The sequence below is a fragment of the Lates calcarifer genome, unplaced genomic scaffold (genome assembly GCF_001640805.2).
Source record: "Lates calcarifer isolate ASB-BC8 unplaced genomic scaffold, TLL_Latcal_v3 _unitig_1018_quiver_1615, whole genome shotgun sequence".
NCBI lineage: Eukaryota > Metazoa > Chordata > Actinopteri > Centropomidae > Lates > Lates calcarifer.
In genome coordinates, this window is record NW_026115229.1 from 1 (window position 1) to 19,534 (window position 19,534).

General features: G+C 36.7%; 1 protein-coding gene and 1 long non-coding RNA gene across 2 annotated transcripts; both read right to left on the reverse strand.

Annotated features, from left to right (window-relative positions):
- Nucleotides 1–2,767: 2,767 nt before the first annotated feature.
- LOC108885734 (uncharacterized) lies at nt 2,768–5,828 on the reverse strand. The gene is made up of 3 exons (XR_001961281.2): nt 5,607–5,828; nt 4,131–4,196; nt 2,768–2,804 (listed from the first exon to the last, which is right to left on the reverse strand). It is a non-coding gene; the product is annotated as an uncharacterized LOC108885734 (long non-coding RNA).
- Nucleotides 5,829–6,250: 422 nt separating this feature from the next.
- On the reverse strand, nt 6,251–13,989 carry LOC108885735 (carboxypeptidase M; the record flags this gene model as incomplete). The annotated part of the gene is made up of 7 exons (XM_018680155.2): nt 6,251–9,793; nt 9,908–10,056; nt 10,178–10,330; nt 11,453–11,623; nt 11,897–12,002; nt 12,121–12,220; nt 13,790–13,989. Coding segments are annotated over 7 exons (1,143 nt in total), but the record flags the coding sequence as incomplete, so codon positions are not given.
- Between the last annotated feature and the right edge of the window lie 5,545 nt (nt 13,990–19,534).

The window sequence follows — 19,534 nt, forward strand, 5'->3', positions numbered from 1 at the left end:
ATTACTACTTTTAATTACTATTATTAGTAATTAAGTACTATTTATACTTTTAGGTGATTACCATTTTAATACTATTACTACTTAAATACTAACTACTTTTAATTACTATTATTAGTAATTAAGTACTATTTATACTTTTAGGTGGTACCATTAAATACTATTACTACTTAAATACTAATTACTTGCTACTATTAGTAACTACTTTTAATTACTATTATTAGTAATTAAGTACTATTTATACTATTACTACTTAAATACTAATTACTTGCTACTATTAGTAACTACTTTTAAGTACTATTTATACTTTTAGTTGGTACCATTAAATACTATTACTACTTAAATACTAATTACTTGCTACTATTAGTAACTACTTTTAACTACTATTATTAGTAATTAAGTACTATTTATACTTTTAGGTGATACCTTTTAATACTATTACTACTTAAATACTAACTACTTTTAATTACTATTATTAGTAATTAAGTACTATTTATACTTTTAGGTGGTACCATTAAATACTATTACTACTTAAATACTAATTACTTGCTACTATTAGTAACTACTTTTAATTACTATTATTAGTAATTAAGTACTATTTATACTATTACTACTTAAATACTAATTACTTGCTACTATTAGTAACTACTTTTAAGTACTATTTATACTTTTAGGTGATACCTTTTAATACTATTACTACTTAAATACTAACTACTTTTAGGTGGTACCATTAAATACTATTACTACTTAAATACTAATTACCTGCTACTATTAGTAATTACTTTTAAGTACTATTTATACTTTTAGGTGATACCTTTTAATACTATTACTACTTAAATACTAATTACTTGCTACTATTAGTAACTACTTTTAACTACTATTATTAGTAATTAAGTACTATTTATACTTTTAGGTGATACCTTTTAATACTATTACTACTTTTAATTACTATTATTAGTAATTAAGTACTATTTATACTTTTAGGTGATACCATTAAATACTATTACTACTTAAATACTAATTACTTGCTACTATTAGTAACTACTTTTAATTACTATTATTAGTAATTAAGTACTATTTATACTATTACTACTTAAATACTAATTACTTGCTACTATTAGTAACTACTTTTAAGTACTATTTATACTTTTAGTTGGTACCATTAAATACTATTACTACTTAAATACTAATTACTTGCTATTATTAGTAATTAAGTACTATTTATACTTTTAGGTGATACCTTTTAATACTATTACTACTTAAATACTAATTACTTGCTACTATTAGTAACTACTTTTAAGTACTATTTATACTTTTAGGTGATACCTTTTAATACTATTACTACTTAAATACTAACTACTTTTAGGTGGTACCATTAAATACTATTACTACTTAAATACTAATTACTTGCTACTATTAGTAACTACTTTTAATTAAGTACTATTTATACTTTTAGTTGGTACCATTAAATACTACTTAAATACTAATTACTTGCTACTATTAGTAATTACTTTTAAGTACTATTTATACTTTTAGGTGATACCTTTTAATACTATTACTACTTAAATACTAATTACTTGCTACTATTAGTAACTACTTTTAAGTACTATTTATACTTTTAGTTGGTACCATTAAATACTATTACTACTTAAATACTAATTACTTGCTACTATTAGTAACTACTTTTAACTACTATTATTAGTAATTAAGTACTATTTATACTTTTAGGTGATACCTTTTAATACTATTACTACTTTTAATTACTATTATTATTAATTAAGTACTATTTATACTTTTAGGTGGTACCATTAAATACTATTACTACTTAAATACTAATTACTTGCTACTATTAGTAACTACTTTTAATTACTATTATTAATTATTAGTAATTAAGTACTATTTATATTTTTAGGTGATACCATTAAATACTATTATATTACTACTTGAATACTAATTACTTGCTACTATTAGTAGCTACTTTTAATTACTATTATTAGTAATTAAGTACTATTTATACTTTTGGGTAGTACGGTTAAATACTATTATGTTACTACTTGAAATAATAAAAATGAAACTGATGAAAAAATGAAAAAATATAGTACCTATATTTAAACATTATCATATGTTACTACTTGAAAACACCATCTTAAGTTGATACTTTTAGTTACTAGTGTTAGTTATTGCTTACATACTATTTTTACTTACTACTATTTAAACACTAATGTTATTATTGTAAATTACTACTTTTAGGTACTACATTGGAATTACTAGTATTAGTAAGTACATTTAAATACTACTTAATATGAGCACATTCCTACATCACTACTTGTTTAATTTCTAACATCTGGTTTTTGTTTCTATGTTAAATTTAAGAGTTAAACTGTTTGTTTAAAGTTCCCTGATGTGATTTTAATAGAAATAAAAACATTTTCCTACCTTCACCTCGAGTGGATCCAGTGGTTTCTGTGAGTTCACCTGAAAAACAAAACATGACATTAATCAAAACAGAACTGGTCATTAAATGAGAATAAAAACACTTCACTGCATCTTTACAGACACAGTCATTTTATCCTCAGATTCTGGATCTAAATATTTAGTTGTAATATTGTTTAAATTGTTCCTTTTCTTTGAAACTGTGTTTCATTCAGTTTCTGTTCAGACTGAAGATTGATCACTGATCTATTAAACTGTTTAATGTCTGAGTCAGTGAAGTCTCTGGTGAACAGCTGATGTGATCCTGATTCTGAATTACCTGGAGGACTCTGTCCTAGTCCTGAACTCTGGACTCATGGATGAAGTGGTGACACCTGAAGGAAATAAAAGAGAAATATACAAAGGAAAATTATTAATACTCTTATCACTTGTTCCTCATCAATAATTCAGCACAAACATCAGACACATTTAAACCTTCACAATAAAAGCACAAGGTGTCTGGATACTGAACTTCAAACTGTAATAGTATTAGTTGACTTTTACTTCCATTGTTCATTTCATTGCAGTGTACCGTTCTGTATCTGACAGAACACGTTTCATTTCATTTCACATGTACCTGATAAACTCTCAGGCCTCATCTCACTCCTGATTCAATCATCTTATATAAAATCTTGCTATCACTTTATATTAAGCTACACTTATTCATCATTAACTAGTTGCTTAGTAGCATGCATATTGGCTCTTAATCATAAATCCCTTATTCTACAACTACTAAGAGTTTTCCCTCAACCTCCTAATTACTGCTTACTGAAGTAAGGAGGATCTTAAAAATACTTTGTTCAGTATGGACCTTGTAAGGTAGTAGTAACACTAGAAAAGTAATTCTCCCTTATTAACAACAAAACTGATGATCAAGACCTCACTATACAACAGGGAACATATTCTGAGTTAGAGAGACTTAATTTAGATTTATTAATCATAGAGCAAACATGCATGCTAAAAAACAACTAGTTATTGGTGAATAAGTGTAGCCTAACAAAGTGTTACCAAAATCTTTGTATTCTGGATTTACAAAAGTCAGACAGTTTCTAACAGCAGGATGTTTTACAGTTTCACTGCAAAGATATTTTTAAATCATCATTGAACTTTTGTTTAACAGTTACAATTACAACATCTTAGTAATAACACTAATATTTTATTGATTGATTTGGACAGTGTTGTTTGCAGCTATATTTTATCAATTAAAAACTAAAACTTTGTCCTGAATATCTAATAATATTCAGTCTGAAATAAAGATATTTTACCACTCAGATAATTAATAAGAATTTAACATTTGTTGGTTTAAATTTGTTATTGTATAAAATAATTGAGAAATGTTTGTATAATTATTTCAACCAAAAAAGCCAAATACTGTCTTCTCAAACATGAGAAATTAAGTTTTCTTTGTCATGTGACAATAAATTAAATACAGTTGATTGGACAAAGGAACATCTGAAGACATCACCTTGAGCTCTGAGAAACTATAACAGGCCTAAGTGTTTTCTAACATTTTACAGACATGAATCTGTTATTATATTCAATATTACATTCATTAAATACAAAGGTGAGTGAAACAGTAACACTGAGCAGTTGCTGATGTTAATATTTTAGCTCATCAACATAAGAGTTTTTCAGACTGAGTGAATGTTTAGGACACCAACCTGTTTGGTCTGTGAGGTGAGAGCTGGTGTTTCCCTCCAGGCTGCAGCAGCTCAACAGGTAAACACCTGGAAAACACAACAATAACATGTGAAAAACTTATAGACTAATACAAAAACAGCACTACAAAGTATTCATCAAGCTTCAACAGTGAATTTTTTTGTGAACATTTTCTGCTAAAATCTTGAAAACTACACTTTGAGGTGAACTTCTCATTTTTAAGTGCATTACTTCAGATCTATTCTGAGGAACTTTTACAAATTGATTCACACTTTTCATTTTCATACACAATGATTGATTTAAACTAGGGGAGACAAGGAATTAAAATCTTTACAAACCTGTATTTACAAAACTGAGCTCAGTCAAGAATCAGGTCACCACAAACAAATGACTGATCACTGATATACATCAGAAGAGCAATGGATGGACACGAACAGATTACGGAAAAAAGAGAAAACTAACTACAACGAGACACAAATCAGCCAGACAACGCTGCCATGAACGGACACGGAAACAACCACAAAGACACAAAACAATGCAAATGGACAAAAAGCTGACCACTAAGAGATTTAGAAAAAAGACTTGGTAAAAACATAAGGTAATGCAAAACTACGACGCTAAATGATGCTAAATGACCACCAAGTGACACAAAACAATCACAAGAAGATGCTAAACCGCCATAATGGGACACAAAATAATCAGGAACTAACAAGGACACAACGTGATCACGAGATTCACGAAGTATCACAAAATTGCAAAGACTCAAAGAGACAGAACAAGTCCACAAAGAGTTGTAAACAGACAACTATCTTGTTATCATTCGCCCATGTTAGCGCCTACATCTCAGAGGCCTGAGGCCTGTACTAGGAAGCGAGGTCACTGGTCTCGGGTAAGTTCGGGAGTAACCTAATTGTCCTGAAAAACTATATAATGCCACAGGCTGTTGTAATTGTACACTACACACTAAAATATACAATATTAAATGCATACAACGTTTTAAAAGGCTATAAAAGGCTATTAAGGCTATTAAAAGATTATATTTCATCCTGACTTGAGCCAGGTTCCGCCACAGCTGCACCGCTGCAGCTGAAATTACTGTTAAATTGAAGTCAAATGCCTCATAAACCTACAGACTTAACGTGCGATCTTCATCTGAAATTATGGTGCACGTCTGTAACCACCGTCTTAGTACAGTTTACAGGCTGAGACAGCCAGGGTTTGTCAACCCTGAATTCTCCTAATAACCAGCATAGGTTAAACTCCCTTCATAGTACAGACCTCATGTCAGAGTTCAGTCCCGATACAACTGCTTTAGTCACAGAAATACACCTACACTCCTACCCACGAAATAAAAAACGACTGGAGATGGACACAAGGCCAAAAGGTATCACTAAAGAGAGGGCTAATGCTCGCAGCTAATGCTAACACTCATCACTAATGCTGACGCTCGCAGCTAATTAGTTAGCTTGTTAGCTTACCTTCGCTGCAGGTGTGTTCAGCGTCCAGCCTCACTCGTATTCGGCGAAAACAGCTCCAAAGCTTGTCTTAGCATCTAAATTTCTTCAGCAGTGAAGTTCCTCACAGTTCTAACAAACCTAAACGACAAAGCGACCACTCAAACATAGGCTTTCTTGCTATTTAAACTCCTTTTTTCCGACTTTGTTTGGCAGCCGCTGCACTCTCCACTCCACTCCACTCACGTTCAGTGACGACTGACGTCATGACCACTGACGACACACGCCAGCCAGCGTCCACTCCACGTAACTTCTGATTGGTCGAATCATCGACTGGTTTACCCTCCTGATAACCTAGGTTAAGCATGGATGTGTTATTAAATCCACGCACTTAACCGCGAAAAATCAACAAAGAGAACTTAACTTATCAAAATATGGAAATCAAATTATAGCCAAAAAAGAACAGTTAGAATTATTTAAATAAATATGAAATAATTAATATACCACATTAAAAGATGAGCAATTAGAAAATAAATCATATCAACATTGTCTCATGATGTTTTCAGATTTTCGACTTAGGTATAATTTAAAATAATTTTCAGTATCATAAAGTTGACTTAGAAAGTAATATTTTCAACTTAAATTTAGCTGTTTATTCACCACAGTCACTCAGTTCTCATAATGTTTTGACTTATTTCAAATTCTGACTTGGTGTCTTGTCAAATGCAATATTTCTGACAATAACTTACCTCATAATTTCAAGGTAGCATTTTGTCTTCATGTTGACTTAGATAGAAAAAATGTAACCTTTTCTATGGTTTAAAGACAAAATACATTAACTCCCAAACCATTAAAGAAGATTAAATCCAAGTTAGGGAGCTCATAATGAGACCATCAATTAACACATTACAATTTTTCAGTTTTTTATGACTTTTAATATATTTCCTTCAAGAACCAGTCTTACCGAGCAGTGACAGTTCACGTCAGGTCAAGTCCAAAGTAGGATTCAGTGTCGTCTGTGGTGTTTTACAGTGTAATGAAACATTAAGAAGAAATGTAAAAATTAGACTGAGGTCTAACATCTCAGGTGTGACTGAAACCTGCAGTCACTGTAGTTTCAACATGGCACAGAGGAGTTTTTAATATCAAACAGTACAAAAGTATAAATACCTGATATTTGGCAAAAATAAAGTTTGAGTGAGGGGAAGAATCTGCTGAAGGCCGCTGAGTTTCAGTTGTGAAGAAGAGTGAAATGAGTCGTGGATCAATGCCAAGCAGCATGAGCGAGGACGTTCCCGATCCTCTGACCCCGTGTTAAAACAGGAATCACACCTGTTGTTTGGTTACTGGAGCTGCTCTCAGCGTCTATATGCTGTATATAGATATATATACTATGTACAGAAACCGACTAAGCTGAGGGTTCAGCTGTTAGAGGTTTGATTCCCAGTCATCAGATTGTCATAGACCAGTGATTCCCAACCTTTATTGGCTTGTGACCCTTTAAAACAAAGAATTATCCAATATTTTTTAAATATAATTCAACTGACAGATGAAATTACAGATTTACTAAAGTAACATGTTTGTTTATGCTGCTTTTTCACAAGTTGGTATTTAATGTAGTCCTGATTTTTCTGCATGTATTGCACAGCTTCTACCACCAGGTGGCGCCTTTGAGGTATTTTTAAGTGTATTTTAATTTATGTAAAAGTTGGGTTACTTTATTTCTATTTTTCATGTTTTTTAATTGGTTTATTGTATTTATGTTGATTATTATCATTGTTATGTACATTTGTATTCAATCTATTTTATATACCTCTAAAGTCAATATTAAGTGCTTTGTTGTTGTTTCTTTTACCAATACAAAAGAACTGAGTTCTACTACTTCTATTCAATCAGAAGTAACATTTTTCTCTGTTGTTGTGTAGTCAGAAGCTACACTAGGTTTAGCAGCAGAGAAATGTATGGAAAAAGTTGCTTTAAGTTGCTGTGATGAGAAACTTTCTTAAAATAATGAATAATAACTTAATCTTAGATAGTCATTATTTAGAAATATGAAGTCATTATTTTGAGAAAATTTCTCATAATAATGAATTACAGGATTCTTATCATTATTTTTTTCCTCAGTGATGGAAAAAGGGCTTCCGTAGAAATACAAGCTGCTTGGCTGCTTTGTTTTTGTTGGGAAGTGCATAAATAAAGGTATAAAAGGTAATAAAGGTATCTAAAGCTCAGTATCTGTCTGTGTCTCTGACATTTTCAGAGGTCTGAGCATATAAAAACATTCAGTATAGGAAAAACGTAAATAAAATAATCAGAATTCCTGTCCCAGAGAAGTCCTTTCTTATTTCCTCTCTTGTTAATCATCTTGTGATCCCTTGGACTAATTTTGAGTGTGAAGCTCCAGGTTGAGAACCACTGGACTGAACTGTAGGCATGACTGTGTTGAAATAAGCAGAAAAGAATAAATGCCTGTGTGAACATGTCTGATGACTCAGTTTGTTCCTGCAGTGTTGTAAATCAAACGCACCTCAGTGAGTTCAGACCAGATGAGTAATGTGTGTTTGTGTGGCGTCACGAGGATCGCTTAATTTCACAGCGAGCGCTGACTACTGTTAACGTCCTTTTCTCTGGCTTAAATACTTCCCTTTCTAAAAAGAGCATTCTGTCCCTGCAAGTGCTAATTTTAAAGTGCTCCTCCTCACATATAAAATTACAGTCTAGCTCCACCACACTTAATGAGCCTTATCACTCTCCCTACACTCCTTCACATGCTGTAACGTCTCAGCAGGAAAGACGTCTTGTCATCCTAAGATAAACCCCTCCAGGCAGTAGAGCTTTCTCCTCCTGTGACCCCCTTTTTCAGTACAATAAACTCCCAGCTGCCTTTTGAGGAAGGCACAACCATATTTAAAACCTGTTTATTCCTGCAAGAGTACTGAACTCTGTAGTGCAGGAAAGTGGCAGTGAAGTTGCACTTTGTGTTTCTATTATTGTTACAACTTTTTAATGTAACTCTCCTGAGGTTCCTCTGTCTTTTCCCTTAAAGGATAACTCCTTTTGAACTAATTTTTGAACCTGGGCCTTATTCTCTCATGTTTTTGGGTATAAATGATTGATAGGGACAAAAACCTTTGGAATCAGTTAAGTATTGAGCAAGAGCGGCGTACCCTGCCACTGAGAACACCTTTTTGTTTAACCAGAAACATCACTATATATCACTACCAGATTCTACTGATGTTCCTGTTTTTGTCAATGGAGTCTGGTAGTGATATATAGTGATGTTTCTAGTTAAACTAAAAGGATCTTACTTTTCAGTATAAATGTCTTTCTCTGTAGGAATCCTACCCATTTTGGTCTGTATGAATCATTTACATCCAAAAATATGGAAAAATAAGGCCCTGTGGAGTTTTTCCTGCTCTTCAGTTCAGGTTGAGTCTAAAACACCAAATTTCTCTTTAGAAGTCAATACATTTTTTTCACAATTAATGAGGAATAAGGCTCCAAATTAAAATTACTGTTGGGCCCAGTCACAGCAGCATTTAAACTGGAGAAATTTTGTCGCAGAGTAAATAATTTTCTCTGAAATCTCTGCAATCTGCAACTCATTTTGCAGGGTGAAGAAAATCTGTGCAAACCTTTCGTGTCATGTTCAACTTTGGACACATGAATTTCAGACACTGATCAATAGCGAAACGTCTTGATGGTGTTTTGAGGGAACAAACAGCCGGATGCTGTGTCTCAGTTTATGTACTTCCCTAATCACACTTGCTATAAGAGCCAGGATGTCAAAAAGTGGAACAGCGGACACTTCCTGGTCACCATCTTGGCTATGTAGCAGAAGGGGAGGGACCACCATGGTGGCTGAGGGAGGAGGACATGTCATCGGCGCAGATGGCCAAAATCCTGTCGTCAAAACGTTGCTTTAAAAACCAGAGCGCCAGGTGGCTTCAGGCAGTAATAGATCGGAGCGCCGCCACAAACCAAAGCCCCACACTAAGCCCTGTCCATGTGGGCCTGGTGATGGCTCCGCCCGCCTCCAGGTGTAATGTGTAGTTACAGGTCGGAGTGGGCTTAACTTGGGTGGGTTTAACTTGGGTGGGGTCAGTTGGGGTGCGTTGTAACAGGAAGTCGTGTTTCATGGCAGAGTATTGATCAGGACCATACGGGACATTAAGTGTCTCTGTTAAAACCTCGTGACCTGGGTACGTCACCTGTTGGTCAAAGAGATCAGAAGAAGTGTGGTTAATGTCTCATGAGAGTGTAACTGCAATAACCAGAGCTCTACCACTAGAGGTCACTGTATCTCTGAGAGTGTGTGTGTTTACTGTGAAGGTGTAGTTTCCAGGTAGCAGCAGTCTGTAGTATTCTCCATATCGGTCAGTTCTGAACGGACACATGTTCCTGCGACCTTTGACCTCCACTACTGCGTTCTGCACTGGCGCTCCTGAAGCATCAAACACACGACCTTTGACCCCTGAACACAAATATAAGATGATTATTAAGCATCAAATCTGGTTCAGTTTCACTTTAACTCCAGAAAGACAGGTGAACACATGAACAGGTGGACAGAGGTGTACAGACAAACAGGTACTGACCCAGGTGGACCTGCTGGATGTAGGCCCGCAGTGCCCTCTTGTTCTCTGTCCACAGAGCAGGAAGCTCCCTGACTGGAGGAAACTTGCAGCAGGACACCTCCAGAGTCAACTCCAAACACTGAGCCCACACGTAGTTATAGTCCTGCATCCCACCTGGAAACACACACAGACACACACCATGAAGGAGATGGTTAAAAACAGCATGAGACATGAGAGGCACAAGAGCAACTAAACAAAAATAACCAACTCTGATTAATTATAGATTATGGAAAGCTTTTACTGTGGCCAGAAACGACGCTATGAGAGCAGAGAGAGTGAAGCAGGACAGGAGAGTTGTTGTCCTGAGACAAGATTCACCTGAAGGACTGAATCTGTTTTCTCAGGGAAGAAACTTTCTGCTTATCTGACATTAATTCATATGACCAGAACGAAGCGATCTTTGTAGTTTTTAGTGTAAATCCCTGATGTATAGTCGCCTCAAGTGGAGCTGTTGTCAGTTGGGTGATTGGGTTGCAGAGATCAGGTTTCTGCAGCAGGAAACCAGAGGAGGCAGAGCAGTGATGAACAGGCAGCCGCTCCTCATCCTGTTTCTGTCTCATTCTCTGCAGGTTTACAGTCAGTTCTGCCGAGCATGGTGGACCTCAAATGTAAACATTTAGTGCAGCTGCATGTAGTGATCTAAGAGTGTGAAGGTCAAGGTGGAGGAGTGTGTAGTGTGTAGTGTCTGACAACGTTATGGATAGGATTCCTACAGAGACAGACATTTGTATTTAACAGTAAGATCCATTTAGTTTAACCAGAAACATCACTATATATCACTACCAGACTCCATTGACAAAAACAATAATTTTACAGAGCAGAACACAGGAGCTGCTGGAATACCACTGCAGTTAGATTGTTTGTGTTATTGTGTGACTTTCAGTGGTGGAAGTGTTCAGATCCTTTACATCAGTACAAATACAACACAATAACTAACTAACAGATGGAAGCAGTGGTATTCCAGCAGCTCCTGTGTTCTGTGAGGTAAAATTGTTGTTTTTGTCAATGGAGTCTGGTAGTGATATATAGCTGTGTTTCTGGTGAAACTAAAAGGATCTTATCCATTATGTTATCAGACACTTATGAGCCCAAAAATATGGGTTGAAAAATACCTTTAAGGTGAGGAGCCGTGGCAAGTAACTTAATACATTTACTCCATTACTGTGTTCACTGAACCAGATCAGATGGTTGTCTCTTGAAAAAAATACTAAACAACACTTGAAGCAAAGTGCTGACCTGACAGAGGATACCACTGGTATCCGTTGGTGATGCCGTCTAGGAACAAGGCGTTGTCGTTGCAGCTGTCACCCTGGTGCATGGAGCCGTGGTTGTGGGAGTACACCTTGGCCAGGTGGACAAACACGTCATCATCAGGGGTGATGCTGGCCCCACCCACCAGCTCACTTCCTGAGAAAAAAACAGAACGAGTTATATTAAATGCTCAAATTTTACAAATAGTAGATGTGAAAATGATGTTTAAATGAGAGAAGAGGCTCTGTAACTTTATTTGCGCAACACATTTTGTACACAGGGTAATTAAAAATGGCTGACTATAAGAATAAAACAGCATACAATGAAGAATAAAATTCAGATTTCCAAATAAAAATAGACAGTGCTGCTGTTTGACACATACAATTTTATTCATCTGTGAAGTTACAGTTTTTGTTTGAGTGTGTTTACCTCCATTGCTGTTGTCATATGGATAACTGGCCACCAGAGCTCCTCCGTGAAGGTTTGCAGAAAGGACGAAACTCTCAGTCCTCAACCAGCCAATCACAGCCCTGACCTGTAACGCATCCAGTGATGTTTTGTATACTTTTTGATACTTCTGCTCTTCGATTTTAGACAGATTTTGAATGCAGGATTTGCACTTATACTGGAGTATTTTTACATGGCTGACCAACCTCTGCCTCCCTCTTCTCCTCATCGAGCCGTGATTGCCGTCGGAGACCAGCGAAAGCATCAGGGAAGTTCCTGTTCAGATCGATGCCATTTTGGTTGAACCTGAAATAGATGGACAGACATACACATTGTTTACGCTGAGATGACACAGACACTCTCTGGTTCCAGTTTTGGAGTATGTGCTGAGGGTCCTGTGAGCAAGGCACTCATGTTGACAGCCATTTCCCACGATCCTCTGAGTGTACCCAGGAAGTGAGTGTCTCTTTATTTATACAGGGGAGTTTATGATTAAAAACAAACAAACAAACACTGGGAGAATGTAAACAGACAAAAAAAAAAAAAAGACAAGTGAATTAGTAATGTTTAAGCTAAGGTCAAAGGTCATTGAGCGACCTCACAAGCTGCTGACTCATAGATATATATACACATCTTCTTATAAGGTTATTTATTTATTTTATTATGTATGTATTCACACATACACATGTTTGAACCTGTTTATTTTTTAACAAGACTGTGAACGGATGTGTCCCCACAATGTCCAAACACTGTCACAAATACAGGAGTCTTTAGAAGAAGTCAAAACACTCATTAGATACTTAGAGTTTTTACTGTTACTGTAATGTGTATGTGTGTGATATAGATCAACAGTGTGCGTCTGGTTTCCTGCTTATCAGAGTGTTTTGGGCGTTGGAGCGTCACATGGTTTAGGCTATACTCAGCAAGCATGTCGGCTTTGAGTGTGTTTATCCTCCTGAAGTCTTTAACATCTTGTTTTGACATTTGGTCTGACAAACACAGACACACAGAGAGACACACACACACGTTTTGGAGACTGACATGTACTGTGGCACAACCTAAGCTGATCCATCTGCTTCTTAAACTTCTTAAGGACCCGGTGAAATAATACATACATTTTAAATTCTTATCCTGTGCTGCTCTGTTATCTGTCAGAAAGATCATTTTTGATTATCTATATACCAGAATCTGTCTTTTTCCTGTAAAACATTACAAATACTATCATTGTCAATATAGCTCATGTGTCATAGTGGATAGAAGAGTGATATCAAGGCTCAGAGTTGTGTGTTTGGACACGCCGTCAACAACTTTGTTTATGTTTAGGGGGATTAAAATAATTAATAGAGTTGAATAACATCCAGTTTAAAATTAATCCAAAAAAATATATTTAGAGCATCATGGATGGTGTTGAGTATCTGAGACCAGATGTTTTTGGCTTTCACAGTCATTACTTGAGAGTGACTACCACTCTACACAGTCAACTTTTTGTTGATGATTGAAATGATTGAAACGATGCTTTGCCCACAAATTATTTTCACTCAGATATCCGTCACATTTTAGAAACTAAAAATGCTTCAACTGCTGTATCACTCAGCTGTTTACACTCCTGACTTTCACCTTAAATTTAATCTCACTGGAAAAGCGTTTGTATCAAGTATTCCCTCTCTTTTACCTCTCTTTTTGGTCTCCACCACCTAAAGGAACTATTTCATTGTTTAGTTGCTAAATGCTCCACTGTGTTCATCATCTGGTCTCTAACTGTGTCTGCTGTACCTGAGCTGGTAGAGCACAGTAGCTTTGTCAGAGCTTGTTTGATGAAAAACAGCTGACACAGAACAAAAAATGGTAAACGCATCAAAATGTGTGTGTCTCTACCTGCCCTGGCTGTACTGGCAGTGTGTGCCTGCATCATCAAAGCCATCGGGGTTCATTGACGGGAGGATGTGGATGCGGGTGCTATTCAATAACTGCAACGACCATGTTTCGTTGTTTCGGTAACCACGCACCAGGTCATCGATTAGCTGGAGCAGCAACACACGGCCGAGAACCTGCACAAACACAAAATCATGTTTTAATCACTTCAGAGGACATTGCAGTGACTTACATTCTCTACTGCTCGCCTAAACCTAACCTCAAACCAAGAGTTCACCCTAAAATTTAACTTTACATCAATGAGATTTGCTTTTTGTCCCCACAATGTGACTGTGCTATGTCCTCCCTTCATGAGTAATATAAACACACACACACTACTTTTGGTTAATTAAAACTGACCAAAAGTAGAGACTTAAAGGGATAAATGTGACTGATTTTTCTAAGGTTAATTTGATTAAAAGCTGAATGAAGTCTGGTACTTTAGCATGAACACAAACTACTGCCAGACTTCCTCTTGTCACTGCTGCTCAGTTTCAAACTTTCATTTATTTCCACCCAACATCAGGTTTTTTTCTGTTGACATGACATGACATTGCCGCTCGATGAGCCTGCATGTTCCCTCCTGATGGAAAGAGCAGGGGAGGAGGTGATGCTGTGAGTCAGCGAGGAATTGAAACGCAATCTAAGAGACGAGTTTAGGGGCTGTTTTTCTGAGGCAGATGACTGATTGGACAGTGGGGAGAGAATTAAAAAAAAAAACTTTGTGAATGAATGGGAGCCTCAGGAGGGAGAAAGAGAGAAGGGTGGGAAAGGTGAAAAGGTGTGTGCGTGTACAAAGACGCCACACACACACACACGTTAGGACTAGCACTGCCTCTGGCCATCATTTTGTTTTCCTCCATCACTTGTCTAAACTGTCTCCCTCTGTTCTCTCTCTACTGCCGTCACACAGAAACACACCCATTTCTGCTTCAGTACCTTATAGAATAAAGTCTGGTGATGTTCTGTATTTTCCAATTGTGAATGAATCCAATGAAAATAATGACAACAATGAACTTCTCTCAGTAACAAGTATTTTGTGTGTGGTCATGTGTGATCTTATTCCTGTGTGTTGAAGAGCTCCATTGTTCAAAAACATATCACAGTTGCCACAGTCACACATTCACCCAAACATTCACTACACCACCAAATGTGGATTAACACGCTGCTGAAATTAATCCCCAACAAATGCACTATTTACTCCTGGTTGTCAAAAACTACAGCGAGCAGTAGTAAATTACTGAGCATTTTTTTTTTTTTTAAATAAATAAACTACATATTAATGTGTTTTAAAAGGAAGCAGTTTTAAGTTTTGCTATTGCTACATAGATAATGTTGGCATTAACAACTGTCCATTGATGCCATGTCATATCAGATTAGGCAAATGAACACTGCTGTTCTGCTCACATATACAGTGATCACCTTGTTTAGCTTGTTACAAACCTAATGACAAGCTGAAACCATCAAAGACTGGACAAACCACACATTAAGATTATTTTCACCAAAAACTTCAAAGTCAGGAAAGAGTAATAAGCTTACGATGACATGAGACAACAAAATGAACCACTGGTCTTGGAGACAAATGCTCAAATCCCACGAGAACGCCAATTACCATGTGCTATTGTACCAAAACAAACACAGATGACAACCAGCTGCTTGTATTGTTTATATGCAGTGTCATTTGTGCTGAAGAGGCCAAAAAAAAGGACAAAAAAAGCTCAGAGGAAACTGGAGCTGAGAGAACTTTACAAAACAAAGCTAAGCAGGCTTAGCAAAGCAGGTAAAGCTGCTGGAATACCACTGCCTGCATCTGTTTGTTTGTGTTATTGTGTGACTTTCAGTGGTGGAGGAAATATTCAGATCCCTTACATCAGTAAAAGTACCACATAATAACACAGATCAACTAATAGATGGAGGCAGTGGTATTCCAGCAGCTCCTGTGTTCTGCTCTGTAAAATGACTGAATGTTTTTGTCAATGGAGTCTGGTAGCGATATATATGATGGATAGGATTCCTACAGGGAGAGTAAGAGTAAAGAGTAAGATCCTTTTTGTTTAACCTGAAACATCATTATACATCACTGCCAGACTCCATTGTTGAAAAATGTCATTTTACAGTGTATTACAATAGCTGCTTTTAATGATAAAAAGTATTGATATCTTTAATTCCAGTGTTACTTGAGATCTAAGGTGAAATTTTGTGGTATCATCCACGCTGAACTGTCACTGATTGGAAACTGACTGATCAGCAGTAGGAAGATAGGAACAGTTTTTTGTCCAGGTTCGAGCAAGTTTAGACAACAAGATTAAACCAGTCCACTGCTGTTTATGTTGGTGTGCATTAGCAGATATAAGCTAATGTTCAGTGCTGCATTGAGCACAGGTGGGCCTCACTCAGATCAAAGGGTCAGTTAAGATCTCCTCAGAAACAATAACAGAGTCAAACACAGAAGAGCCTGTGTACAGTTTCCTTAGAAAACACAGGAAACCCGGCTCGGCCCTCATTTCCTCCTGGCCACACACACATACAACAAGACCCTCACAAATTTAGAAAACAAGACTGATACAGTGAGCAGATAAGTGTTGAAAGGCCGGAGGGTGCGTGCGGTTATGTCACTCGTCACTCTATCAGCTCTGACAGTTTCTGGGAAGTTGTTGTAGTTTCTTTATAAAAAAAAATTACGCCACAGCCACAAAAGTTCTCATCTCAAATAGAGACCTGGCCAACTAACCCAGGTCAAGAACAATATTTTTGTCACGTTTTTCTTGCTAGATACTGTATGGATGTATCCACTTAATTTCTTGTACATACATTCATTATTACACAGACTTAAGACTGACAAATGGATTTAGATTTGACAACAGTATATAATATTTTACTGTCACATGCGACTAAAGGCATAAGTGCTTCATACATTCGGATATGTCCTGAAGCAAAAAATATGATAGATTCAGTGGGTCAGACACTGCTCATTGTGTCCTGGAGTTGTTTACTTCTGCCTTACATGTTATTTTTGTATATTAGGACACCTAAGGACACCTGTATTACAACTTACAAAACAAAAGTAGGCTAAGCTGAGGCTTAAAGGAAATCTCATTAATTTTGCAGATATCATAACAAACTGTAATTTTGACCTGAGGCTAGATGCAAAGTTTGAGGATCAACTGATGTGATACTAATTAATTCTGAGGGAACCATGAATGTCTGTACCAAGATTCATGACAACCCATCTCATAGCCATTAAAACATTTCACTCAAAGCCACACGAAAAGTCAGGGGATTGCGAAAGTGATCAGAAATCATCCTCTGGGGACCATAAACACCTGCACCAAATTTCACACCAACCCACCTGGCAGCTGTTCAGATATTTCAGCCTGGCCTAAAGTGGCGGGCCGACTGCATGAGTGACATTTCCAGCCATTGTACTGGTGTGCTGCTAGCGTGGCTGAAAAATATACAAATAAAGTTTATATCTATATCAACAGGGCTCAGGGTGAAAATGCGAGTTTTACATGTAAGTTTGATGTGAGCAGATTAAAGAAAGGTCAACTGCAGCAGACTGACTGACTGTTTATCAGTGAGAGGAGTGAGTGGTGTCTGTTTACATTTAAATCAGCGTTGTTCAAGCAGAGATTGAAGCTGCTGAGAGACATCTGTTTGACTTGACATTACTAAACATGCCCAGGATCAGTGATATTAGCCAGTAAAATCTAACACATACAGAATGATTATTTTCCAACAAGACAAACTGTATTCATGCTACTGACTGAACAACACTATGTCGGAAAGAGAGATAAGCGTTTTGCTTTTTGGCTCATCAGGACATGGATGACCTCCTCAGTCATGTGACCTGTTTCCCTCTTTCTGAAGGTTTAATTTTCTGTCGTGCTGTGGATGTTGTTGCTTCCTGTGTCGCAAATGTGGCTAAACAACATGGTTTCCCATCAGAGGCCAGGATGTATAAATGGTATGTGCGTACAAAGACTATGCATACGCCTTTTCCAACACAAACAGCAGTATTTGAAAAACAGACTGTGCTGCAAGAATGCGTCTACAACATCACACCCATATATGATAGCATAATATGTGATTTTGACATCATGGGCATTTCCATATCCAGTAGAAAATTCACAGGATGACTGAAAACCTACTGGTGGCAATAAATAAAAAGTCAGAGAATCACTAAAACCAGTAAGATTGATCCCCTGGGAACCGTGAATACCTGTCCAAAAGGTTATAGCATTCCGTCAAGTAAATTTCCATATATACTATGTATCCAGCAGAGATTTCAAAGAATAAGCAACAACTTTGACACTGGTGGCACTAAAGAAAAAAGTCAGAGGATCACCAAAGCCAGTAGATCTTCTGGAACCATGAATATCTGTACAAAATCTTGCAGAAATTAAACCATCAGATGTTCTAGTATTTCAGTCTGAACCACACTGGTGGACTGACCATAAAAATGTCCACATTTCAACTGTTCCCTAATCAGTTATAATGATCCATTTTAACCATTTATACATTAACTTCAGGTAATTACAACTAACTATAACTGTAACTATTCATCTATTATTTTTATTATATGTCAACATTTTATCCAATACTTATGGCAGGATAAGTTATTTTAAGGAAGTTCAGACTTCTTTAAGCTGGTTTTCACACACACACAACTGCAAAAGGTCCTGTTCTGTGTCATCAAATCGTAATTTCTATTCTGAGCATCAGCTGAGCTACTTCACAATCTTTCCACATATAGTAACCCTCTCCTACTGCTATAGGGAACCATGGTAGGATGAGGATTAAATATAATAGAATATAATAGAATGTGCCTCACTGCTTCACCTCTGAGACCACATGAGGTTATTAAGTCTGTTTGTTGTGCTCACAGGGAATAAACTCCAGATACAGTCAAAGTTATTTTCTGGGAACTGCTCACATAAACACAAACAACAGACAACAATCTCAACACAACACCTTTTCAACTTTTCCACTGAGGCTACATTCCTGCTGTTATAACGTCTGTGTGCTGATGCAGTGAAAAGGCCTTTTTCTGGAAGTTTCCTCTGAACTGACACACTCCACTGACTCTGTTTGCTGACTCTGAGTGTGTGTGTGTGTGTGTGTGTGTGTGTGTGTGTGTGTGTGTGTGTGTGTGTGTGTGTATGTCTGTGTGTCCAGGCGTGACTTGTCTATTTAAGGACATTTCCATTGACTTTCACACACATACGGCGTGATCAGCCTTGACCGTAACCACAGCAACCAGATGCTGGTCAGGGGTCGCTGAGAGTTTCCTTCACACTGTTTTTAATGGACATTTATCCACGTTTATTCTGTCTCATACCTCATTTACATATGGCATTAAAAGGCATTTTGGGTGATCAGATTACAGCCAGATAGTGCTCGACTATATGAAACTACAGGTGTAAGCACACCTGAGATGCATCCCGTCGGTCAAACCACCTCTGGAGGTGCTCAGGTACGCATTGTGACCACATTAATTAAACTCTATATTAATAGTTTTAATGTTTCCTATCTCATTGCATCAAACAAGTTTTCCATCTGCTGTTTAGTTTGTCATTGATTTTCCCATGATGATAACCTAACTGTTGCAGATGACAGCAATGCAGAACTGCTGTTACCACATTGATAAAGCTGTTCCAGGATCTGCATCAAAGCTTAACCTGTTATTACCTCTCCCCAGTCCTTCTG